This window comes from Molothrus ater, chromosome 4, assembly GCF_012460135.2.
Source record: "Molothrus ater isolate BHLD 08-10-18 breed brown headed cowbird chromosome 4, BPBGC_Mater_1.1, whole genome shotgun sequence".
Lineage (NCBI taxonomy): Eukaryota > Metazoa > Chordata > Aves > Passeriformes > Icteridae > Molothrus > Molothrus ater.
Window position 1 is genome coordinate 39,800,952 of NC_050481.2, and position 27,388 is coordinate 39,828,339.

At 37.7% G+C, this 27,388-nt stretch overlaps 1 protein-coding gene across 7 annotated transcripts in view; it reads left to right on the forward strand.

Annotated features, from left to right (window-relative positions):
- The window catches only part of TENM3 (teneurin transmembrane protein 3), an 880,089-nt gene that overhangs the window by 695,755 nt on the left and 156,946 nt on the right, over window positions 1–27,388 (forward strand). For 3 of the 7 annotated variants that reach the window (XM_054514645.1, XM_054514646.1, XM_054514647.1), the window contains one exon: window positions 13,352–13,561. The exons of the other annotated variants lie outside the window; for them this stretch is intronic. In XM_054514645.1, coding sequence (XP_054370620.1) covers window positions 13,352–13,561 — 210 coding nt within the window. The remainder of the gene's footprint in view (window positions 1–13,351; window positions 13,562–27,388) is intronic. 7 annotated transcript variants of the gene reach the window in all.

The window sequence follows — 27,388 nt, forward strand, 5'->3', positions numbered from 1 at the left end:
TTTCCCTCCAAATGGGTATGTTGTTATTCCCATGGAGCAGCTGCAGTAACATATCGTACTGCATGTTAGGATTTTTTTCTTTCAAATGGAATGATGTATGAGTCACTTATGCCTGAAACATAGTAAAACTTATTATGCTATCGTTCATACCACATCTTCTGAAGTAAGTAGATCCAAAAAGACACTTGCAGTGAAAGTTGGATTCCTGAGAGTTTGTATAGGCTGATAAATGTTATGGGCTGATGCATCATTTTTATTCAGAAGAAATTTGTGTATGGTTCTTAATATCGCTGCCTGCTCACCTCAGCACTCATAATCTTAACATCAGTGAGGCAGAGGGCTTTGTATTAAACTGCATTGATTAACAGCCTCCTCTAGTCATAGGATCTGACTTTGAAGTATCCTGTGATTTGTTTTCTGCTTGTGCATCTGAGGATTCTGACCAAGAATTGACTTTGCCGGCTGTAACTGCTTAGAAATATATAATGAATGGTAACTGCGTCAGAAAACATGTAAAGAATGAACATTTGGACCACTACCTTATCTCAAAGATAAATAACAAATACAGACAAATCACAAAGAAAGGGCATCTCAGATATCTGAGCAAGAGAGCTAAGACTATTCCTTTATCTCTTCACGTAGAAATCATGACATTTCAAGGTTGGAGGCTTATTTAAGTTATATGTAGTAACCAACTACATGTTGAATGTAGAAAACTGCATGTGCATTAGGCATTAACATGCCAAAGCACAAAATTAATGAAATGTGGGTAAACCTGGTTTCAGTTCTGTGTTTCTTCTTTTCTCCATGCTTATAAATTGCATTTTATAAGGTCTGATCCTTTCAGAATGAACATCTTTTAAGTGTTCCTGTGTAATCTCTTGCTTACATGGTGCTGCATTATCAAGCATTGTATAAAATTAGTTATTTTGTGTTGATATGAATGCATACCAAGTCAAGTCATTAGCTGCATTTTTCAGGAGCTGCTCTCATAATTGGTTGCATTACATCTTTTCATAAAAGAGGCATTGTGTGAATACAAATATAATCTTGGCCAAGAAGCTGTTAAAAAGTGTCTTTTTCAGAGGGGAAAAAAAATAGTCAAGTAAAAAATTTGTTTGTGTCTTTTCTTATCAGTAAGTACTTTGGTAGATGTTTTGGTGGTAGAGATTCGTGAAATGTTGGTGGGAAGGCGTGGATAGTCTTGGAAAGCACATGCCATAATGTATACGGGGAATTTTAGTTTTGCAGGACAGGGCTTCCAGACCAGTTGTTCTAAATGCTTTCTATGCAGTAAGTGGTTTTTATCTGTCAGCTTTTACTGGTAATGAGGGGGGCATCTTGAAAGTAGAATATGTCAACATTAATAATTTTTTCAGGAACTCAGAGACTTGTGCATTTTCTACTGGCAATCCTACTCTTTAGCTGAAGAGCAGTTGTTTCAGAGTTTGCAAAGCACTCAGACAGCAATTTCCTTTCATCCTTTTTCAAAGAGATGGATAACCTTTGCCTGCTGGCAGATATGGATGGCCCAGCTGGCGTGTCCCTTGTCCCTGGACCAAGGCCCAAGGATTCTGGAAGCAGCTTGGTAAAGAGGGTTTGTTACCCTTGGCTCCACTCAGGCTTAAACAAGCATTTTCTCTATTTTGGAATTTCCCCCCAATCTTTTGGTCCTTTTCTATTTTCTTTGAGATAAAACTTCTTCACAGTAACTGGTGTGGTTTATTTTAATACAGTTTTTACTATTCTGAAGTGGTCGAGTTGGCAAAGAAATAAAGATTATGATATTACTGCTGGTTTTCATAGCTAATATTTCATGAAACTTTATTAGAATGCCCTTTTGTTCATTAGCTCATAACTTTATGAAAAGCACTCATGGACTGAAATTTTCTGTGTTTAGTCTGAGGCCAAAGGTATTTTTTCAACTCCATTCAGCATTTTCTGGCCTACCTACCTAAGCTAATGTGAGGGGTTTATATATTTATTTAAGAATAGCTAAGTCTGTATTCTTTTGAACTTGAATGGATAACTAACCCTATTTGAAATTTATGGTTTTAAATTGTACATATTGCTAGTGCACTTATCCAGTCCTGCCAAGTGTAAATGCAGATAAAATGTTAAAAAATTAAAAGCTATCAAACAAAAGATTTATATACTAGTCAAAATATATTCCATTTTAGATAGCGATAATTTCTTACAGTGGAAGAATGACTAAAAATATGCAACTCTGTTGTGCTTCACAAAATTTTCTCATCAGCTAATACATTATTGCTTATATCTTCAGGCAAAAATAAGGGTCTTGGGATTTTTGTTTAATGCTGAGTTTCCAGAGACATCTAAATACAGAGTCCAGCTTTCTCTCAGTTCTCAGTACCTTACAGATTTTATTGTTCTCAGTTTTCTAAATACTTCCTCAATGAGGCTTTGTCAAAAATCTGGCCCCAAAATGCCACCTCTTGCCCATTTCAACACTGCCGCCTTAGCAGCTTTGGTAGCGAGCTGACTTCAGTGATCATGCAGTGGGTTTTCATTTAAGCTTTCCAGCTTCTTGCCTGTGGTGGTCTATTTGTTTCTAAAGTAGAAACATTTTCTCCACATGGGCAAAACTGTTAAGTTCTTTTCCAGCAGAGAAATAAATTACATACTAGATGTAATGAGATATCAATGTCCAGTAAATGTCCCGTTGCTTGTGAGACAACAGTCAATAATTTTCTGGTAATTCTCTAATTCCTCCCCTCCCCAAAATTCCTTTGTTAAGGAGTTACGTTTAATGCAGCAGAAAAAAGCCCGAACAAGAAATAGAACTTGAAAGTGCTGCAGGAAGGGAAGGGCTTTTGATAATGAAGCAACCAGGAACTACCAAGATTACCGATTTTGGTGGAACTAACAAGAATACCTATTTCAGTGGTGTTACCTTTAGGCCCTTCCAGAGTTCACCACTGGTTAGGTAAGTTTGATGTTTCGTTGGCAGGACTGCTCTCTCCTTTCTCATTGCTAAACACGTGCTTTTGTAGGCATGGGGCGATTCTTTAGTGTTATGGGAAATTTTATGGGTTTGCCTCAGTTTATTGGGAGAAGGCAGGGAGCAGCAGGATGATGTTTTAGTGCCCATGGAAGGCTCTGGCAGCAGTGCTGCTCATGCTGCTCAGCATTGTGCTGGTCCCTGCAGAGCCATGCTGGGAGGCACCCAGAGCTCCTGGGGGAGCATGTGCTGCTCTCTGGGGCAGCTGGCAATCAGAAGCTGCTGAAGGTGGCAACAGTCATTGTATCCTTCCTTCTCCTCCTCTTCTTTTACAATGCTACAGCTCTAGTCTTTTGAAATAGCTGCAATCCAAAAAATGCATCTCACAGGGATGTAAATAACCGCACTAAAAGAACTAATTGGTTAAAGCATGGTGCTGATAAGACCAAGGTCATGGGTTTGATCCCCATTTACTTGAGATGGGCTTGGTGATCCTTGTGAGTTCCTTCCAAATCAGAATATTCTGTAAGTCTTGTGAATAATAAAAAATAGGATTATTTTTGTAAGTAAGGTTGATAGAAGTCTTTTTCAGCAGTTTGTTGCTCTTTGTTCACATCTATCAGAATCACTTTAAATTGCTATGTTTCCTTCTGAGAAAACAAGTCATATTCTGTGGTCTGCAAGCATAAGCAATTTGATGTCATTAAGAAGTTCTCTGGATGCTTTTTTTTGAAGATGTTGTTCCCTTTATGGCAGGCTGCAAGGCAGTGGCTACACTGGTAGCAAAAGTAGGCAAAACTGGTATCCCTGTCATTGCTTAGACTGCTTTTCTCATGTAGGACCCAGAAGAATTAAGAAAACCAAATTTAGTTAATTAGTATTTGATTTCACTCCTCTTTAAACTGCTTCTTACAGGGGTGGGAGGAATGAGGGTGGGAAATTACCTGATTCTAAAAACTGAATGATTTGTGAATCATTCTCAGAAGGTTTATTTCCTCATTAAGAAGCCTCTCTCTCCCACTCCCTTGCAAAAAACCTTCACTTTTTCTGGTGTTCTTCAAGATGCATTTCCTGTCCTGTTCAAAAAAGACATTTTCTGCTCCCCCTAATTTAGCCCAAAGCAACTGTGAAAATACAAAGTGCATCAACTACCACTGAATTATGTTGGAAGAATGATAAACCAGATGTGACATGGCTCAATCCATTTCACCTCTAATAGTAAAAAGTCATGGATAGGAAGAACAAAGAAGCATTTCTTCAAAGGTTACTTTTATAGGTGATTACTCTTTATGAATTGTCATCTGAAAGAGTATCAGCATCCAGAAAAATTACACTCTTTTACAAAGGTCAGGATTGAGAGTGGAAACTTGGTAAACACTTCAGCATCATTGCTGAGTGAATATAAGACAGACTCAGAGTGGCTATCGTTCCTACATTGATTATACTATCTGCCAGCTGCTCCATTTTTGATCCTTCGTTCCATTTCTGGAAATGCAGGAAAAAGAAAAAACCCTGGTGGGTTTTTTCCCTGCTTTCAGCTTGTGTCTGTGGCGTGTTTATAGTATGGATTTTTTGAACATGAAAATCCTGGCAGGCTTTTGAGAAGGGCTGGTTTCTTTCTCAGAGCACTGTGTAATGCTTAGTTTGGTTTGCGTGTGAATCGATGAGTAGCGAGTAGAGAGAACGACTGGCTGCACATTCCCCCTACCTGAGAGATCTCTCCTGCCCTTTCCCTGCCCCCATGTAGTGGTCAGTGAAGCAGTAGGCCCTGGTAGATGTGCACAGCCATGGAGGGCTCTGACTGAGGCAGAAGTGATTGGCCGTGCACGGGTGCCTTTTGCAGTGCTCAGGTGCAGAGCCGTGCGTGTGTGCCTGCATGTGGAGCACCCATGCACCCCTGCCTCTGGCTGTGCTTGAGCAGGCATCAACTGCTGTGGTAGCAAAGGGCCAGGTCTGTGGCCAAGTTACACAGGAGCCAGATGGGCACGCCAGGAGCTTCCCTCCATGCACAGTCCAAGTGCTACAGGCCCTTGGAGACCTTCTGGCTCTGATGCTCCAGCTATACTGAGTACTGGCTGCCTGCAAGTCGGCTGCGAGTAGCACTTGGCTGGGCCAAAACTGCAAGTGTGCCACTTGTACAGCCGGGTCGGTGGCTGAGCTGGTGTCCCCTTGTCCTGCTGTGCTGAATGAGACTCCCTCCCATCACAAGGCAGAGGAGTCTGAATCCCAGCAGATGCTCTAAATGGAGAAGTGACATTTTCATGTGAGAACTTCTACATCTCGAGTGAAGAGAGGAGTTAATCGGAATATTTTGCAATCTGGCATTGATTTCAGCTTGCTTCTGTCCAAAACTGCACCCCCAACCCCCCAAAAGAGATGAATGTTTTTCTAAAAATACAGAGACCTATTGCTTAAAATAATTTTCTGAGTAGAATGAAGATTTTCACTCTTCTGGGAATAGCTCTCTGTTCCCTTCCAGTATTTTTCATGTGCACTTTTAATTAATATTGGGGGAAATAAACTGGAAGATTCAGTTGTGCTGAGCAGAGTAGCTTCCTAAAAAAATATACCCTGAATGCTAGGGATGCTTGAGGTTTTTTGGTTCAGCTTATGGACTTTGTGCATAGGTAAGTGGACCCTTGCTCTACACCTGGCTCTGAATTTATAAGGTGATTCCTTTTCAAAATAATAATAGTAAAAAAATTATTTTTCTGTAGTAAGAAGAAAGAGCTGGGCATTTTGGTTAGGATCCTCTACCAGTCAAGGCTCAGATTCTGCAATTTCTTTACAGACAAAACTCCCATTTAAAGCAAAAATGAGCACTGCCTGAACTCAGGACTGAAGATGGAGCTGTTGTGGTCATGCATTCTGACCCCTGTGAGAACAGGGCACTCCTTTTCATTTAACAATCTGCTGAGCAGCAGCTGTTAACTTTTTGAGACAACCAAAATGCTTCAAAACATAAAGTGTTTGCTTCAGAAATGCATGTCAGTTCTAAGGCATAACCATTTTTCTTAAGAACTCTTTCTCTTTTTTGGAAGATAATTGCCAGTTTTATATTACAGATTCTGCTTATTATACTTCCAAGAGGGAAAAAAATTACAATATTTCAGGCCATGATTTGTCTGGCTTTCTAATGGATTAATTTTGTTTTTCAAATCAATGTCCTTTGATTATGTTTTTGTACAGTTTTAACTTTCACAGCCTATAGAAGTAGTTACAACTTTGTGAGTTAGAATACATGTCAATATAATACATCTGTTTTGTTTAGAATTGCTAACTTTTTGAAGAAATATAGGAAAAATAGATGCCATTGGTGTTTTAAAGTTTGCATCTGACATGAAGGCACAGTTCATCAGCACTCAGAAGGATTTGAAATGTCAAAAGTATACTTCCCAGTTCATGGGTAGAAGGGTCATTATCCATTATGCTTACAAATAACGCAAAACACAAATGGAAAATCCAAAACAGATCACAAGAATCATTTCTATGCCTTTGAAAGCATTTATTTTTAAAAGAGTTCTTGGCATATAATTTCTTCTCACTGCACTGTTTTTCACTGTAGATGGATTAATACAGTCTTAGTTATATGTGTGTATATATTTGGAAGACTGTCTATGCACGTATTTCCTTGGGGAGGTCTTCACAGTAGCTACTGCAGTGGTCAACTCTGGTATAAATAGATAAAGAGAACTGTGTTGGTTATAAATAATTGTTCTTTGTGCTATATAACAGCACTTTTTGGTCGTTCCATTTGCATGTAGAGTATTAATTAAGAGATAACTGTCACTGCAGGTTGGCTGCAGAAGGCTGCAGGATCCAGCAGAGAGATAAATGCCAATGCCAAGTCATACAGGTTGGAGAGCATACAGGAAGTCCATAATGAAAAATTAGTTTAAAATTAAAACTCACTTGTTACTAACTTACTGTTTTATATGCAGAGATGAAAAGGTCCAAAATGCAGTAGTTGAGGGTTCTACATACTGGGTGCAGGGGCTTGGGGGTTTTTAGGAGCTTTTTGGGGTCAGTCTACATGTGATACACTAGAAATTGAAATTTTGGGATGCGATCAGTAAACTTGTTAGGAGGGTATAGGTGCCCTTTTTAACAAGAGTGTGTACAGCTTTCAGCACACTGGGAAGTCTTAGAACAGATTGCAAAGAGTCATCTCAGCTTGATTCAGAAGGCTTGTAAGTGTCCTTCATGTTTGAAAGTGTTTTGGTTTCTAATTAATTTAGCCAGAAGACATGTTATTTTTGACCTTCAAAAACCACTGTCTGTCTCATCCAAGTTTTACAAGATCCTTAAACTGTTTTATTAAAAAAAAAAAAACAACCTGAAAACAAAACAAAAACAACCAAAAAAACCCAAACATCAACCTGCCTTGTCATGTTGTGAGCAAAGTACCAAACAGAGATATATAGCTATTCTTAGTGATCCATTATAACGTGTTTTTCCACAGTATGGGGTCTGGGTTTGGGTTTATATGACATAGTAGGGCCATTTAATATAACTTGAAATCTTCGTTTCCATTAACTCACCAGCAAAAATCCCATTAATTTCAGTAGAGAGATATCTACTTTGCAAATTGTAATTTAATACAATTTTCTTACTGACATTGAAGTCAGTAAGAATCTCTTTACCACTTCAAAATAAGACTCTCCTCCTGTGTGCTTGAGATGAAGATAGAGGATTTTTTTTTTTTTCGGCAGTCTCGGTGACAAGGGGGCTGCCAACACTGTGAATGGAAAACTGCACTGTTCTGCCATAGCTAAACAGCCTAAACAGAGCTGTCTACTGTTGTATTCTTTAAGCAGCCATCAGAAGTTGTACATAAGTTGGGTATAGGATTTATGCAACCTGATTGAGGTGAAAATAATGGCCCTTAAATTTTTATAGTGAAATTACCTTTTCAAAGTATGTAACTTGCAATGCATCTTATGGAAGTAAGTTGATAATGCCAGGGTTTTAGGGACAGTCTAGATATATGAGCAACAGTTCAGCATTAAAGAAATTCATGAAGCAATGAAAACTACACATTTTTAAGATCATATTTCAGCTCAGGAAAGTTTTCGTTGCTTCATGAATTATAGTCAGAAAAATCTGATTTATAATAAGAATAGAAAATAAACAAGGTTTTTTTTTTCTTTCTTCTTAGTGTCATTGCCAGCAAAGTCTCTCTGCTTTAAGAGTTTGAATCTAGCAGGAAGATTTCATAAGTGCACGTGTTTTAAGGCTCCTCAGAGACTCTGGGTCATCTATTTCGGCTCACCCACCCTGCAAAAGCAGGAGGTCATTACTACTGCTTCTCTCCCATTCTACTTTTCTCTTAAATGCCACTTTCTAAAAGTGTCTAGCACTGCTTTCTCTAAAATACATCTAATGGAGATGCAGTTCATCCAGGCACTCAGTGGTGTTGTTGAAGCAAAGTGTTTCTCTTGCAACTGGTGACCCATAGAGGATGAAAGCTGAGCAGTTGTTGGGTTCATTCTTTGTAATACCATGTAAATAAGCTTAAATGCTGTGAATAGCTTCTTCCTTTTTTTTTTTTTTTTTAAGGGAAGGCAACTTGTACACAACTGTAAACTGGGGGTGTTGGGTAGCACCAATTGACAGAGGCTCAGCTTTAGACGTAGTTAAGCCTTAATATACTTAAAATAGAAATTTCTGTACATTACTACCAGTCCATTGTTGCAGTCTTCCCCATTACTTATTTGCTATCTTTTTATGGGTTGCACTTACCATACTTGTCCCACTGAGCTTTTCAATATGTGACATCAGTTCTGCTTCCAACTTGTCATTTGTGCCATGTTTTAAATCAGTGCAGATTGTGACAGGAAACACTGCAGGTTTTTTTAATATAATTACTTTGTACATATGTATTTAATGTATCCATTATTAGCTCAGGTGTATTTATTTTTTCATGTTCTTCATACAACCTATTTTCATTGTGTTTTACTTTCTTTAGGGACTCATATCCTTAACAAATGTATTCATTTCTTCACATATTGCTATGTTGAATCTGTTCTTGATGGAGTTTGGCTATATTTTGCATCTTCACATAAGATAATTTTTTTGAAGTACAGAAAGATCATTTAAAGTCATATGTTTTCAATTATGAAAATACCAACAAAATAAAGGGTCTTTTTCCTCATAACTGACCTAAACCATGAGGTTTAAGTACTCTTAAGTCCAGTATATTTGCCTGTGAAAAAATATCTTACTGTTGAATCAAGTTCAGATATTAAAAACAAGAACTTTTGGTTTTTTTTAAATACAGGCAAGAAACTCAAAGCAGAAGAACCAAATGTTTTGCTAGGTGGATACCAAAAGAAGCAAAATGGGGAGAAAATCTGAAGTAGTATTTTTTGAGTTTTCTTACAATGAAATATTCTTAGTGTTGTATGCTTCTAAGCTGTATGAAAAAAATGTTATAATCAATCTAATTGGCTTTTGTTATACTTAATTATTTTTATGATTTATAAATGAGTTTGTACAGACTTCAAGAGGTGATATTGCCAAATATTTTTAAATGCCTTTCATTCCATACAAAAAAAGAATTGGAAAGGAATATGCACATCATTTACGAGTCCTCTAGAAAGTGTGTTAAGTATTTTTTCCTTAATGTGTAGCTTATTCTATAAATGGCAGTATAGATAGCTATCTCTCTTTTCACTTGGAATCAAAGAGGAGCTCACTGCAAAAATCTGCCAGTTCTGGATGAAGTTGTACAGAAATAGGTGTCCCAGCTGGTTGGCCTAGGGTTCTTGTGAAAAATTGGCTCATAGTATAGCTGGCTCTCTTTTCTCTGCAGGCCATGTAACTTTGTGAGAAGAAAGCAACAAAAGGAGGGCTGGGGAGAATAGCCATCCTTTATTGGGTGAAGGGGGAAAATACAGTGATGAAGGATGAGGAAGAATCTGAGGTAACTTAATGCCTTCTTTGCCTCAGTCTTTGATGGTAAGACCAGTTGGCTTCAAGATCCCCAGCCCCTTGAGCTGGAAGACAGGAACAGGGAGCAGAACAAACACCTGTAATCCAAGAAGAAGTAGTCAATGACCTGCTATGCAACTTAGACACCCGCAAATCTATGGGGCTCAACCCGGGAGTACTGAGGGAGCTGGCAGAAGAGCTCAGCAAGCCACTTCCAGTCATTTACCAGCAGCCCTGGTCAAGTGTGGATGTCCCAGGTGACTGGAAGTGGCATAATGTGACACTTAGCTACAGGAAGAGCCAGAAGGAGGTTCCAGGGAAGTCCAGACCTGTCAGCCTGACCTCAGTGCCAAGCAAGGTCGTGGAGCAGATCATCTCGAGTGCCATCATGCAACGTGTACAGGACAAACAGGAGATCAGGCCCAGCCAGCAGGGGGTTTACAAAATGCAGATCCTTCCTGACCAACCCAGTCTCCTTCTGTGACAAACTGACCCCCTCAGTGGATAAGGGAAAGGCTGTGGATGTTGTCTACCAAGACTTAAAAGTTCTTGACACTTTCTCCCACAACATTCTCCTGGAGAGCCTGGCTTCCCATGGTGTGGCTGGGTGTCCTCTTTGCTGGGTTAAAAACTGGATGGGCAGGCCCAGAGAGGTGGTGGTGGATGGAATTGCAACCAGCTGGTGGCTAGTCAGTAGAGTTCCTCTGGGCTCAGTACTGGGGCTAGTCCTGTTTACATTTTTTATCAGGGATCTGGAGGAGATCAAGTGTGCCCTCGTTCAGCTCACAGATGACTCCAAATTGGGCAGGAATTTTGGTCTGCTGGGGGGTAGAAGGTTCCACAGAGGGAGGGATCTGGACAGACTGGATCAATGGGCTGAGGCCAATTGTGTGAGGTTCAACAAGGCCAAGTTCTGGATCCTGCACTTGGGTCACAACTCCATGCAATGCTACAGGCTCGGAGAAGAGTGGCTAGAAAGCTGTCTGGCAGAAAAGGAGATGCTGGTTGACTGCCAGCTAAACATGAGCTAGCAGTGTGTCAGGAAAGTTTAGCTTGAATACTAGAAAAAAATTCTTCCCTGAAAAGGTGATCACAACTTGGAACAGGCTGCCCAGGGAAGTGGTTGAGTCTCTATTCCTGGAGGTGTTTTACAGACATGTAGAGGTGGCATTTAGGGACATGGTTTAGTGGTGGACGTCGCAATGCTGAGTATGAGGTTGGACTCAATGATCTTAAAATTCTTTTCCAACCTAAATGATTCAACGATTGTAAGACCTGCCTGCTGGAATTAGGTTTATTTATAAATAAAGTTGAATAACTTCCTGGTGTCTTACAGCCCTAATCAACTGATTTTTGCAGTAGCAGAGATCTGTCACTGCTGAGTGTAGCGGTGGGAGCTTTGCAAATACCCTTGCACTTCCACCCCACACCTGACACGTGGTGTGTTCTGAACTGAGAAATTCAGTAAACCAGGGCACCCAAGTGGTGCATGCTCTGGATGGCTACTCACCAGTGCAGTGCAGTGTCAGCTAGCCATGTAACACTGAGACAATTAATAGATTCGAATAAATGGGGAAGTTTACAAAAAAATTAAGGAACCTTGGACACAACACATTTTCAGGCAGCATGATATTTTGTATGATTATGATTTGTGCAATCAGGGCTCTGTTATGCCTGAAAGGTAATGAGTGTAAATTGAGAAGGAGAAAGGAAGCAAATTGAGAAGTGTTATATATAAAGTCCAAGGATACTACTGAAATGTTGACTTGCTACAAACAGTACATATACATCTGGAACATATTACTGTAGCTCTTTTCTAAGAGAGGTCCAAAGCAAGTAAAAGGAGGTTTATTCCAAGACAAAAAATAAATATTACAAAAATCCCTATTTTTTTATTGGCACTATTAAAAAAATGACTTATAACTACTACTTTAATCAGTTTAAGTATATCATAAATAATGCATTAAATATTTCATCAAGAAATAACCACAAATTCAGGTTACTGAAGCAAGCAATGTAAAAAATCAAGGTGTAGCAAGAAAACCTGTTGGCATTTTATCTCGAACTACAAAATGTGCCCATTCTCTACTTCTAAATTCACAAGTTGAGCCCTGTACAATGTCATTCCTCCATACTTTTTATTTCCCTGATTGTAAACCTTGGATTTTACACAGCAGTTGCTTGACTAATAGCAAGTGCTCACTTTCCTTCCAGGACCAAGCCTCCATCTTAAATTGTAATGGTATGTGCTGTTCACTACAAGAAGGGCTGAATTATATGTGGAAGTATTAAGTAAATTGTGGTGAGGCTGTCATAGGTTTCTTCTCAAACAAGCCAATTGGTAAGGACTTAGCAACATATTTTAGAGATATTTAAGATATTACATGATGGTATGAACTGAATGTGAAAGAAAAAAAAAATAATAATTAGCATGATTCTTGCAGTGTACAAGGGAGGTGGAGGGAAAGTAATTCAAGCTACTGGTGCCAGTATGATTTATTAACACTGAGAAGCACAGCACTTCTGCAGCATAACTTAACTTAAGTGCCATAAAACCAAATCATTATATGATAAAAAAGCCCCTTTTCCTCTAATTTAAATTTAGATTTATAGCTGTGAATTATAACCATGCAGATTAATCTAATTTTGGTTTTATCATAAATTATGTAATAAAGCTTCATATTCTGGCACATTCCCCACCTACAGGCAACAACACTTATTTCAAAAGTAGTCCAGCAATCTTACTCTGAGTAAGATCTGTGCTCACTAAAGATTATGAAGAAACTTTATATTCACTGGGTGGATTAGGTAATTCTTTGTCTCTTGCATTCTGGTCTCATTATTGTTTCATTGAAGGACTAAATGCATTGTAATGATATCCTAAGACTTTATTTAAATATGTCTTCCTCCATGATGGCTTTAAGATATTTTCAAGATGCAGGAATGGGATGTAGTCATTGTGTATGCATTTTTTAAGACAACTTGTGCAGATGGACACAAGTTTGACAGGTGAAACATTTTGACAGGTTTGAAATAGCATATGTGTCTGAGAAACATTGCTGGTAACTAAAAGTTCTGTCAGAGTAACTCCTGTGGTAGAAATTTACAGCGGTGAGTTTCCCTGTATGTGTGAGCTTGGAAAACTGGTTCTGTTTCTCTGTGCCTGCTTATTTGTATTACTCTATTTCACTAGTAGATTTTAGACAGGAGTGTCCCACTGAAAGAAGCAATCCTGTATGATAAACACTGTTCATTGAAATATCAAGTCATGACATTTTGTTATGGTTTCTAAAACACTTAAACCAGTTTATTTCAGGCAATTGTCATATTTTCTTTGTCCATCTTTTTTTCTTGTTTGAAGTAGAATATTCACCTTTTGCTGATACAAGAAATTAATTATGTGTTTTTCATATGGTATCTTGACCCATATTTTAAATGCTTTTTATTTTTTTATAGGTCCTCCCATGCCATCCTCCTCATCTAGTCCATCAGTTACTGAACATTTACACTCCCCTCCTCCATCACCCAATCTCCATGACAACCAGAGGTGGTTATTAAGTAATAATGCCAGCCAGCCAGTTCAGGACTCTGATACAGATGAGGACTATACTGCCGGCTCATATCTAGTGCAGACCAGTGATAATCCAGTATCTGTCCCAGGTCATGGTAAGAAGAGGACACTTTGTCCATAGTTTAAATACCCTTTTATTTTCCATCTTCTTAAGAAATTGTCTAACAAAACTTAAATATATCAAAATGGCTCTGTCTTTTAAACTGGTTTTTCCTTAAATGCCACAAATTGTTTCTATTTTACTGTAAGATGAGCAAGAGTAGAAAATAACAGCTAATATAGAAAAACTTGTCTAAGTCTTTTAACAGGCAATGCTTATGTGAAGCAGTAGCTATTAATGATTTATTGTGTAATGTAGTTTTTAGCAAGTGACTAACCTTTAGTTGTACTTTTTAAAGGGTAGGCTGAAGTTGGTTAAACTGTCATGATATTTAGCTTCAGGATAATGTAAAAGTTGTCTTTTACTACCTCATCAAGTTCAGCAGGTTCCAGCTGTTCCTTTCATTTCCTAAGGGAAGAAGAGCAGGATTTTTTTTACTGGATAGTACTTTTTTACTCAAGACTGTGGAAAAAAGCTCTAAAGAGAGCTCTGAGATGACAGGAGGCAGTGGTGGCTTCTGAGATGTATGTTTCCACATTTCTCTTCCTTCCAACCAGTATAAGCAAGCAAAAGGAGTGACATACTTTAAACACCAGTGCCTGCTTAAACATTGTGCCCAAAGAAACCACTTTTTTTCTTTTTCTTTGTCTTCTTTTTTTCTTCTTTCTTCTTTGTTTTTCTTTTTTTCTTTTTTCTTTCTTTTTTTTTCCCTTTTCTTTTTTTTCTTTTTTTTTCTTTTTTCCTTTTGATGCGAAAAAAATATATTAGCCACAGGTTTCCATTTCTGTTGCATGACTGAACAGATTTTCTTGGTATAGGTGTATGCACACTGGAAGAATAATTTTTTTAATTCACAGTCCTTCTCAGGTAGATCAGCAAAGCTTGGAACAAGCCACTTCATATTCTAAGAACCATTCCTGTGTTTTGATTGTTAAAATCTCACCTACAGATGAACCACTAGAGGGGGTATGGAGAAATATTTTTTCACAGATCACACATCAGCTGATTGGACAGAATGATTTTGCCAAGCATGACACTAAATTTGAGCTTCTCTTCTTAGCTTCGAGTGGAGTTTTGGTGTCTGCCAGTCTGCTAAGAGCACTCATGTATGTGAATTTGACACATTTGGATTAAGTTCTTTAAAATTGATGATAACTATATCTTTGCATGTTCAACTTGCTCAGTATTTAATCTGTGAAGAACTCAAAAAATGGTCATGCATTGTCATAATCAGAGTATGCTATGCTTTCTTTTATCTCTAGGAATATGAAATGTTAGAAAATACATGCGTTATCCAAAAGGTAGCCTGATTTATTTCAATAAGTCAATATATTTAGATTACTGTATCTTCCAACCCTTCTTTTATAAATGAAAAATGCAAAAGTAAGACAAAACTGCTAAAAATTTTGAATAATTGGGATGATCTGCTTGCATCTCTTAGGAAGCTAATAAGCGTTCATCATTTCTCTAGATTTTGGTCCTTTTGCTGCTTCTGAAATTTTGAACAGTTGCTTGCCAGTGAGTTTACCAACCTTCAGGCATGTTCCTTAACCTGTTCCATCCCAGACAAGCTAAATGAATTTCATCTGATCCTCTGTCAAGTTTCAGCCTTTTAGCAGAACAACATCAGAGGGGTTTTGATGACAAGTAGGACAGGAGTTAGCACCGTGGTGTTTGTTGAGATAGTTGTTCTTTGTAAGACTTTTGCTAAGCAGGAGGAAACCCAGCATACTCTGCAAGTATGTGTTCTTTTTCCTTTTCCCTCTCTCTTCCCACTGTTCTCCTCTACCTGCAGATGTCTGACGTTCACCCCTTCAGTGTATATGTGTGGTAGAACTGTTTGCAGTTCCTGCTGTCAAGTGATCTTTCTCTCCACAAGATTAGACTTGTTTTCAGAAGTGCTTCAACTTGCTAACCACGGATACTGTATGTATAGGGACTGCCATAATTTAAGTCAGGCTTGTTGCTTTTCTGCTGGGTAAGGAGAAGATCATAGGTGTTCAGGTAGTGGACTTCCATTTCTACAGCCAGCTGCAGAATTAGGGTTTTTGTTACTGGAAGAAAGATTCCTTTCACTCAGCACACAACAGAATATTGCTTGGATTATCTACCTGATTTGCTTATGGTTGGTTTCTCATAAGATATGCTGATGGCCTGTTGGTGGGGGGAAAGTATGTTCATTGTAAAACAGGGAAAAGCAGAATATAAGTTAGCTACAACTTTCTTCTACTTGGTGACATGCATGGTTGTGTAGTATTGCACTGTAGTATGTGGATCTCTCCAATTCTATCCTATCAAGTCAATATCATTTAATTGTGGCCTTTAGAATGCTATTATTTGATTATTGCATTTTCTTTAGCTAAAATGGTAAGTAATGCAGCATGTGTAGCATAAATTTCACAGAAAGAAGGGGTTTTTTTCACCAGTTGTCTTTTCTTTTGCATCTTCATGTAAGCTTTCAATGCTATCTAATCTTAATGGGTTTAAAGTAAGTCCAGTGCCACATTCCAGATGACTTTGTCCAGTGTTTATATTGGCAGAGGGTGGGGGATCACTGCTGAAGCATTTAGGGATAAAAAAGGTGCTGACTGAAAACAATTATATTATTGAACTGCTTTCAGTTTTACTGACTTTATTTGAATAGTAAGTTGAATTAACATCATCTTAGTCTATTCAAACATCTGACTGTTTTCCTTTAGAATGAGTTCATTTGATCAGTGTATTTTATTTGATTGACTCACTCAAAATTTAGAGTATCTGAATATGTGTGTAGAATTATATTACTCTGTGATGCTGGGTTTGATTAGCTTGTTTTGTTAACCAATGGGAATTAGCTTCCTTTTCTGGAATTAGCTAAAAGAGCAAAAAGAATTAGCAAAATGAGTTAGCTTCTCATGGTGAGCATCTGATAAGGTCTCATGGAGGTATTACTAGTAGCTTTAAAAATTCAGATCAATTGAGGACTGTTGTGGACAGTTTAATAGGAATCATTTAATTTCTCTAAGAACAGTGTGTTAGTAAGTAGTGAAATTCAGGAGGAGATAAATTTTAGGACTATCAGTTACAACTCTTCTTTTAGACAGCATCTCTGATTAATTCTACTTGTTCCTCTTCTTCAGGGTGCAGCTCAGTATATGAACTGTTCCAGCAGTCAGTCTGATTGCCCACTGCTATCAGAACAGTTTATTTATTACATTTATTGTTTTTAGAAAGAGCAGCAAAATGGTTTATAATGAACAGGCACATCTGAATACATATGCAGGGAAATGAAACAGTTTGTTAAGGTGAGAGGGAGAGTAGAGTGAACTGGGAGCTGAGAGGAAAGGATTTTTGAATGTGACTGAGTTGGAGGGCTTCCATATGTCACTAAGTCTGCTTATAAAAAATAGAAGTCATGTAGTATCTGTATTTAGGCATCTTGATAAGTTTCTTAATCTTTTTCCATGAAAAGTTACAGATTAGTCAGAATTTGGAGGGGAATTTATTGAAATTAGTAGCAGCTCATCTTTTTACATAGAATTTAATATAATAAAAAATAAAGTGCTAAATTCTTACTTTAAGCAGAGAGTATGAAGACAAGGTATAGTTAATATTTAATGCTTACTACTGACAATGAAATTGAAGAATCTGAATTAGAAACTCAGATTTGAGAATTTTTACCCCTAAATTGGAAATATTGTGGGAGAACCAGAAAATGCAAAATAGAGAATTATGTATTTCATAGCAGCAATTGTATAGTGCATTTGAACATCAAGGTTCTCATGTTTCTTAATAACAGTTTGTGATGATAGTTTGTGTGGTGGGAAGATCTGAAAAAAATTCAGTATAACATAAACTGGTTTTCAGTTGTCCTTGATCAGGGATCTGCCAGGTAATGTACAATAAAAAAGATTTTACTCCAGCCACATGAGAATTGCAGATTGATGGGCTTTTCAGTTTAAAATGGTTAAGCCTTCCTACAAATTTGGAAATCTAGAGCACAACTCTGAATTCAAACTTGTGAAAGAGAAAAAGTAATGTAATAAAACTGGTTGAATGAAAAGGTTCTTTGAACTCTCTGCATTCGGAGGTCTCATTGTAGGACATCTCACTCTACAGGCACCAAATGTGCTGTAGCATAATTCTATAATTCTAATCCTATAAATTGAGGACTTTATTTCATGATGATTCATTAGAACTTGATGGAAGAGCTTATACAAAAGTATCTGCCATACAGAAATTGTTTTTATTACCCCACAATGTCAAGAAGCCAAGGTCAGAACCTTTGCCTTTTGTGCAGGTACCTGAGGGAATAGGTGCCCAATGCTCAAGGCTGGCACTAGTAAAGACCAGATATAACACATGTACAGAGCATAGATGTGACTTTTATTAGGTGTCTGTTAGGGGTTTTTTACTCTTCAGATTTTCCCTCCATCTCATGTTTTCTGCATAGATACCACAGTTCATGTATAAGCAGCATAACTAAACAATCTGCCTCACTTCCACCTTTTTCTTTCACCAAGAGCAAAATGAAATGGAAGTGTGATTGGAAGTGTGCACAGGGATTTGTGCTATAAGTTAGTGAAGATGCTAGTGACTTTTAAGGCATCTTTTCTTCCCTTGCAGATCCTGTCAGGGTGGGAAGAGGAAAATGGGATTTTTCCCTTCATACCCAACTGGCTTGTGAGAAGGTTGGAAATAACCTGTGAATATTGAAAAGGCCCATGGCAAATTGAGTCTTAGCCAATGTGGAAGTACCTTGTGTGGCTTTCTGGTAGTCCTGCTTTAGTACCTATTAAACACTTCCCAGTCCTTACTCCATCTCTGCTTTGCCACAGTTACTCCACAAAGGAATTGCATGTACTGGTGAGCCAGAACCTGGCAGCCAGGCTGTCACCAGCCATGTAATTTCACAGAAGGAGTTCTTTTGATTTCCTAGAATATTCTTCATAGGAAGAGACCCACAAGGATCATCGACCCAGCTTTTAAGTGGATGGCCCACACAGGGATTGAACCCACAACGTTGGTGTTATCAGCACCATGCTCTAATGAACTGCATTTTAGTAGTTCAGGTTATTGGGGAACAAAAGGAGAGGGAAGGGGGTGTGGGGGGTGTTACAGGACACAAGGAAACAAAATTGAGGTCATGAGGTTAAATGCTTTAAAGCTCTTTAGAGTTTTTTCAGTGGAGTATATATGTTTACTTTTTTTCCTTTTCATCATTCTCAGAACTGTCAGTCATCTAGAATCTCTGATGGTATCCACATGCCTTATTTTCATTGTTGTCTTACACATTGTTTAATGAGATTTTTATCTCTTATCTCATAATTCATGATAAATTAAATTTTGTCATTGTTGTACCAGTACACACAGTTTGTCTTCAGGTGTGACACTGGCCCCAAGACATCTTACTTGAAAAATTAACTCAGACCTGTTTGGTTTGAAATACTCTGTGATAATAAATTAGGATTAATAGTTCAGACTAGGAGGAGTTGTATTGAAGAACATCGTGGGGATATCCTATAATCTCAATTTTATTTAACATCCTTGTTAGTTATATGGATGACGGAGTAAAAATGGCACTAAAAATTTCCCAATGATACTAAATAGCAAGTGTTCTGAGTGCCAACTAGAGACAAAATGTTAATGGAAGAGGGCAAGGAAAGATCATTAATTGTATAGCCAGAAACTAATGAAGTGAAATTAGAACTGAAAAATACAAGCTGGTCTGAAGTGCAGTGTATTCAGGAAAAATGTAAGGAGAAATGGTCATAGAGAATTTTAATTAGGCATTAATCTGCAGCATGATCTGACTCACGAGTACTGTTTGAGCTGGGTATATAAATACATCAGCAAAGAGGGATTCCTAGGCATAGCATCAATGGAATATAAGTTTGGATTTCAGACATCTTGCTGAAAGTTCCTATCAAATTCTCTTATTGCTCTTTATTTTACTGTTCAGATATATGTGCATGGAAACAATTATGAGGTTAGAGGTATTACTATATGGGAATAGGTAAGAGATTTAGCTGTGGCTCAGTATGTGGCCTAAGCAATAATTAATTGCTGGCAAAGAGAAGCTAATAACCAAAGATAGAATGGAACATGTTGCATGTGGTGTGGGGATACAATTAAAAGTAACAGGATGAAAATAAGAAAAGGAAAGATTAGGCACATGGTTAGGAAAAACTGTTTAACAGTTAACTACATTAAGATATCAGTCTGTCCCAAGGAAGTGACAGAAGCTCCGTCACTTTGTAACATGAAATTAAAACAAACAAAAATATAACTCATACTGCTGAGAACAAGTATACATTCAATTAGGAGAAGGTGGACTGAGATAACCTCCTGGAGCTTTTCTAGTAGTACTTGTATGTATTTCAGATCAGGTATATGTGAGCTTGTACTTTATGACAGAGATTTTCTTACTGAGCTATGGCTACGCCTGTTAGGTTGGCAGCCTGCATGTTGAAATGCATTGCCTGTTAAAATGTAACGGAAAATTATTTGTCCTGTAGCCCAGACCTCACTCTAAAATTGTCCAGACCTTCCACAATAAATCATTTGCAAAACAGCCACTTTCCCTTCCCACGTGCTAGACCATTTTATATCCTGCAAAATTACAAAATAAGATTCCCAGTTCTTACTGAAAACTGCCAATGTCTTCTGGGCATGTACATATTCATGTAAATATTTTGTAAGCAAAAATGTTTGATACCCATAAATTCACAATGCCCGCGATGCTGAATAGAGGTACTTGACAAGCTTTCTGTAAATACAGAATAAGTTCATGTTATAAAAATACGTGCTGATTTTTTTTCTCAGGCCAGAGACAATTTTGTTTCAGCCAGTGTGTAGCAGTGCTTGCAGCCTTCCTTGGTAGCTACAGAAGCACATAAATCTCTTATGGTCCAAAGTGAGACATTGCAGGAAGGCAAATAGCTTTCAGGAACTACAGATCAACAGATTTATCTGTTCCACTTGCTTGGGGCAAATGTAGTTGCCTTAAAAACTTGAAAATTGTGTCTTGAATGCTAGCCAGCTTATTTTTTTTCTCTTTTTGATATTTGATTTCAATTTCATGAATCCATCTTTTTATCCTCTTTCATTGGTTTTTAAGCCAAAATTCTGTCAACATTGTTCCCTTAATGTACAAAAATGTACATTTGTTCTGTTTAATTAAGCATTCAGTCTGTTTGCCAAGAGCAAATTACAGTTCCCCAGTCTCACCCTCACCCCTCCAAAATCAAATTTTGCAAAGTGGGCAATTACTTCTCATATCTGATTGTTGTAAGTCATGTTTTGCTCCTAAGAGATTTTTGTAGTTTTCAATCTCTTACTATGTTAATTAATAGGAGAGCCAAGACCCAATTATTTCTCCTCAGATTGTGGCCTTCGTAGCCTTCAAAGAACAGTCTCCCCCACACCTCCTGTATCATTAGCCGCAAAATATCTTTGCAGAGATGATTTTGGCCTTTTCACGAATCAAGGGATTCAGAGTGACAAATTATCCATCTTATACTCGAATGCATGCCAGATGGGACAACCTGCCAACTGTGTATCGTAGTGCGGATATGATCTGATGTGGAGACATTTTTTTCTCCACTCCTCCTTCCCCATCAAAAATCATATTACAAAAAATCAGGCAGTTTAAGAAAATCTGTGAAGACAAATTCATTCTGAAATACAGTGAAGCATAAAAGCAGTTTTACTGAAGGAAGCACACTGCACCCAAATGTCAGCTCACTTAAGTGAACTAGCGTGTACCTGGTGCGATGGATGAACGTAAGAGTCAAAAATGCATCCTTCGCTCTTGCCGGTGCTTGCACACACATCGTTTCCTTTGACTGCTTGATTACAGAGCAGACATCTCCTAATTGCAAGATAAGGAGCTTGAATTTAAATTCTGTCACAGTTTAATGGAAGAATCCTGAAGTCGCAATCAGGAGCAAGGATGTACTGCTCTTGTGCAGAGAGTAGGCTGTAAGAAATTTATTGTAGAAATTAACCTGTAATACAGAAGGTAAGAGGACAAGGAAACAGTTACCTAGGAGGTTTATTTTCATTATAAATTACAAGTCTGAGGACTTCACCCAGGTACTGTTTATGGTGACTTCCAGAAGAACAAATATTATGTGAGTGCACAGCAAATAACTTGTATAACATCAGGAGCAGATGCAAGTGTGTCACACTATCACATTAAGCTCTTTTATTTTGATTTTTTATTTTGGAGAAAGGTCTAGTATTTTTAACTCTATACTACAATGCAAAATCTTTTTTTAAAAGCCATTTTTACAAAGGGAGGACTCAAGATCTTACACATGTTCCCATGTGTTCATCATACGATGGCAACAGTCTGAATTTACAGTTTTACAAGCCTTTCTTATGAGCTCTAATGCTCACCAATCCTTGATGGATTTGTGAATACAAAAGTTCTTCCAGAAACATAGAATGAATTGAAGATTGTGAGTTTTTAATAAAATCTTGATTTATTTTTTTTAATATCTAGTTTATTCTATAGTTCCAATGATTGCTACTGCCTGATTCTGTGCTTTTGTGGAATTGCTGTTGGATTAAATGGAAGTTGCTAGTGGAGGTTAATACAGAAATCTGGTCATTGTGATGCAACTGCAATATACTTTTTATTCTATAGTGTTGAAAAGTTCCTGTAGCAAAAAAACCCAGATCATTTGACAAAAATTTTTAAAATTCTGATTTGTCTTCTGGTTTCCATCTGAACTCAGTAGCTCTAAGTGGGAGGATCATGTTGTAGTGCTTTAAACATGCTGCTTGCTGAGAGTGAACAGGACTCTGAGAAATTCAGCTGGCAGATGCTTGTTGCAGTCTTTCATAGGAGGAATGCTAAGGTTTTTGTGCTTGAGTCACTAAGCAAAAAAAATAGTGTGCATTGATGATTGTGAAAACCATTTATCTCAAAGTTGTTTTGAGAAGTGAAAGGCTAAACATTTGTTTAATGTTCACCTTTAACATCCTTTATCTTTATAAATATTTTTTATATAAATATATTTATCTCAAAGTTGTTTTGAGAAGTGAAAGGCTAAACATTTGTTTAATGTTCACCTTTAACATCCTTTATCTTTATAAATATTATCAATAGTTTTGGTAGCCTAAGGACTGTGCTTAAAGCATGAGTCTTCTGCTCTTCTCTCTCATATACAAAGAATTTCTCCATTTACTATCTTTCTGTGTCTGACGTAGCATTGACATGAATTTATTTGTCACTAACCCATTAGGAGTACACAGGAGTAGTAACCCTGCTTTTTAAGGATGCAGAGATCTGACTAGAAGGCACATCAGCCTTCCTTTCTCATGCAAGCCAAGGATTCCTATTGTCAGATGCAGTGGGCATGAAAGCAGCAATTTTACAGCACAAAAACTCCAATAACATTTACTGCGGTTGGCTGAGATTGCAGTGCACACAGGCACTGCTCAGTCTTGGTTGCTTAAGCACCAGCTTCCCTTGGCTTTTTGCCAGCCTGTACGCTCCAAAGAGACAAGTCCTTTAAGGCGAAAGAGTTTTCCTTGTAACTTGCTTTGGGGTAAACAGACCATTCAGGCATAGTTTATTGCATTACATACTTGACTATGCATACTGGAATGCAGCACAGTAATTGGTAGCATTATTTTAATCGTTAGAATTCATAGGTACGAGAGATGTTCTCTGAGCCAGGAGGGGGAGGGGAGAGAAAAAAGTAAGGATGTTTCTGCCTGCTAAGTTGCTGATCATTTATTACAAAAGACTAAAAATATTCTCTCCATGGGAATTCTGTGTGTTTACACCAGTATCCCTGCTACAGTTACAGAAAACAGAATTAATTTGCCTCTTTATTGCTATTCTTCTCTTGAAGATAAATCCCATAACAGTTAGTAGCAACATGCAGTGTCAAAGAGCAGTTCTGTTTATGTAACAGGATGCTTTGTTGTCATTAAAAAAACCAAACAAAACAAAGTCCACAGTTTGGAAATACTGTAATCGCAGAATACTTGCAAATTAAAAGGAAGTCAGTAACTGTAAATTTTGCCATCAATCCAACTAATCTTTGTGTTGAAAGGTACTCTCTTTTGCATTAATCAGCAGTAAACTTATCCCTTTATTGCCATAATCTGCAGACTCTACATGAAATGGTCTCTTAAATATTATTTTGTATGCATTTCTTGAAGCTTCAATTTAACACTGCAGTAGCCATTCAAACAACATACAGTGGAATTTATTTGTAATAAAGCATATTATATCTGAATATACAGGAGGCTGACTTATCACTGAGTACAAAATAGCAGCTGCTGCTGTTTGAGTCTTGTAGTTCATTCAGAAAGGCTCAAGGAAGAGTAAAGCTTTTCCTTGATTTTGTCCCTAGCAGTTGATGTGAGGGGGCTTGTTTTTCTGTTCATTCTTAAACACAGAGAAACCACACGGGTTTTTTTGTTGAATGCTTCCTTCTTTCTCCTCAGCAGCATCCTACATTGTGTTCAGGAAAGCTTTAAAATACTGTCTCTGGTATTTCTTGAGTCTCTGGGTTACTTTCTGGTAGCTTGTCCTCTGCAGAGTGGTGAAAAGGTGAGGCTAGGGGTGACCTTGCACCCCCATCTCTGTGTACACCAGCTTCAAAATTGCTTCAGAAAACAAGTGAAGCACTTCTAATGAATTGCGCTTTTGAGTCTTTGAATCTGCACAGCGTCTCCATCAGGTTTTTACAGCTGGACTCTTCCTGTAATTGCTACTGGGGTGAGATGCACAACATGGGGTTTTGGAACTAAGTACTTACATTGTTTTATGGCCAAAAATATATAACATAGAGGGAGTGACAGACTTCATGAAATTCACACTTCTATATCTTCATGTTCTTCAACCCTTTCCAACATGCTGCTGATTTGCCAGCAGGCACTCTAGATAAAGATTAAAGAAATGGTAAAGCTAAGATACAGTTTCTTAAAGCAGTAGTATATTAGTAAAGAAGTTGTCTGTTATGTTTGATATATGTCAGAGATCTGTTTATTTTTATTGCTACTGAAAAATTAGAAAGAAGCACTTGACTGTTTTAATCTTGTTGACATTGGAATATATAGTAATGCTCAGGAAAAAAGTATTCACCCATAGAAACAATAATTGATACCTTATAATTTTCAATTTCCAAGTACTTTAGCTCTTAATGTGCCTTCAGATATTCAGCATTTATGGCGTATTTACCTGGATAATTCAAAAATAATAGGTCTTTTTCAAGTCCTTTTTGTGCATTTTTCAAGCACTATGGTATAAAGTTATTACTTATGCCTTGTAATGTATGGTTTTCAAAATTTCAAAATTCACTGCAGTGTTTCTGTTCAGATGTCCTTTTTGTTCTATTGCCTCAAGGCCTTTAATCAGTGGTGTGTAATGTGGAATATTTTTCTGTTTGTTTATAGTTTTATATGAATAACTCAAAATAATTGGCATCAGAATGCACCACAGCATCATGTATGGATCTCTTCCTCACTCAAGTTGAATTATTTCTTATTTTAATCTGGTCTCCCATTTAAAAGTCTTTGATGTCTCTCCTTACTGTAGTGAATTCTGGCTACTGTTGTTTACCTAAGCCAGTAAACAGGAAGGCAGAGATGGAGAATAGATTAGATATTTTTAAAACTCTGTTCTAGCTTCTAGAAAGCTCTCCAGAATGAACTGCCTTGCAAGCCTTCTGGACTGGAGACCCTGAGGGACTTTCCTAGGCAGGGTGGAGGAATCAGCCAGTTTTGAGCCTGAAAGGGAAATACTTCCTTGCCCTATTACAGAGATTTATACAGTTAGCTAGACATTTTAAATGGCTGGTTTTGTAGAGAAAGACCAGCAGAATAACAATCAAAACAGTACAGGCTGCCCAGATTCATCTACTTGCTTTATTGTTAGTAATACTCAGATCAACATTTGTTAAATAAATTTATCTCAAAGTTCTTTTGAAACAGTCTTGAGCTTTGGGTGCAACTTTGCTTTATTGTCACATAATAACTTCTATGATCATAGCCACGACAGACCAGATTTTTTCCCCCTTTGAGTATATAGAATTCCGTGAGAGAGAGTTAAAATTCAAACTAGTAAAGAACGAAATGTTTATACTTGGGCATTTAAACCATCTATGTCTAAAAGTGAGGTGCTCTGTAGTACCAGTTTTGTGTTAGGGAAGCTGGGGAAGCTTCCTTCCTTCATGCGTGCTTTAGCAATGTTGATGTTCTTGTATGGTGTGCTGCCCCAAATTTAATCTGTTCTGTCATATTTTAGGAAGAGAGAGTGGCTATATATTTTGCACCTGGAATCTTAAACTACCATGAATTTATGTATTTTTGAGTGATGGATAGAATACTGCTTTTACAAAAAGTTCAAGAAATTTGAAGGCACAAAGAAAATCCAGAGAATGATTAAAAGATTGTTCAAGGGGGGGCTATGTATAGTTGGTAGTATATAATTTTTCTGATACTAATCCTGAAATAATCAAATGTGAATACTAAATAGTCTATAAACAATGCACTAACCTTTCATCTTAGTGATGATGATTAGTGATTCTCAACTTGCACAAGTGCAAATAATGTCTTATATCCTGGCAGAATTAAGTTGCAGTTAATATATGCATATGTTTCTATTTCCTGTTACTGCACTACCATGATTACAACAGAGCTGAAAACATATTTAAAGAAATGTGAAAAGCATATTCCTGTGGTTACAAAGACTTGAACAATTCAGTGGCATTTGGAGACAGCCTTTGGGAAATCCTCTTGAGAGGTATGAAGTACAGGAACCTCTAGATGCAGTGCTCTTTCACAGTTGCATCAGTGCTGTTTGGTTCTTTTGGAGATGTTGAGTAGTAAAGGAAAAAAGTAGTTGCAGATGCACTATTTCTACCACTCAAAAAGTTGCTCTCTGCTCATGTAAGCACCAGCCAGCTCCTTTGCCATGATTTCTGCTTCCAAGTGCAAAGCTCTGTTGCTTTGAGGGTTAACAGTCCTAAGATGGTGTGCTGTTTCCATTGGCCCTTGCCATAGCTGTCTGTTAATAGTGACCATTGGACAGGAGCGAAGCCAGGGGGTGATGCAGCAAAGCCTCTGATTTGAATCCACAGAATACATTAGAAAACCAGATCCCCGTTTCTTGGTGTATTTGTTGTTTGCCACCATAGGAATAAAGATTTCCATTGCTGCTGTGGAATATCAGTGGAAAACTAAACGCACAAATAATGGGACTGCTCATCTGCACCCCGTATCAATTTCTGAAGTTGTTCAGATGGCTTACTGAGGAGCAGGCATGACTCCCCCATTCCACTAGCAGCATATGCAACTGATATGGGGACATTTTTTTCTAATACCATGCCATTTTTTTTCTAATACCATACCAGCTTTGAAAAAAAGGCAAGGAAATATTCTTTTTAGGCTCTTTCAGACCCAAACTGCTGGTGGCCACCTTGAGGCAAAGCAGGAAAGAAATGAGTGTAGATGAGAAAGCAGAGGTTGTCCTGGACTCCTCTGCCCTTAACTTCATCCTTCATGACTCATCTATTTAATGCTCCTTAAGCAGTCAAAAGTGCTGAGGAATGCCATATAGTCAAATCTACAATTAAACAGATGCAAACAGGCACGAGTCTTTTACTCCCTGATGTGATCTGTATGCATGGATATGATTTTTTTGTCCTTTGATTCTTTGGAGAGGTTGGGTATTGGGTTTTTTCCTCTTGTTCTATCTTAGTTTTAATCCTTCTTATCCATAAAGTGTGCTCTTTTAATTTCCTCCTTTCCCTCTTTTTGCCCTTCTTCTTTGAAAGCATCTTTTTCTTATTAAGTCATTTAACCTTTATTAGACCAT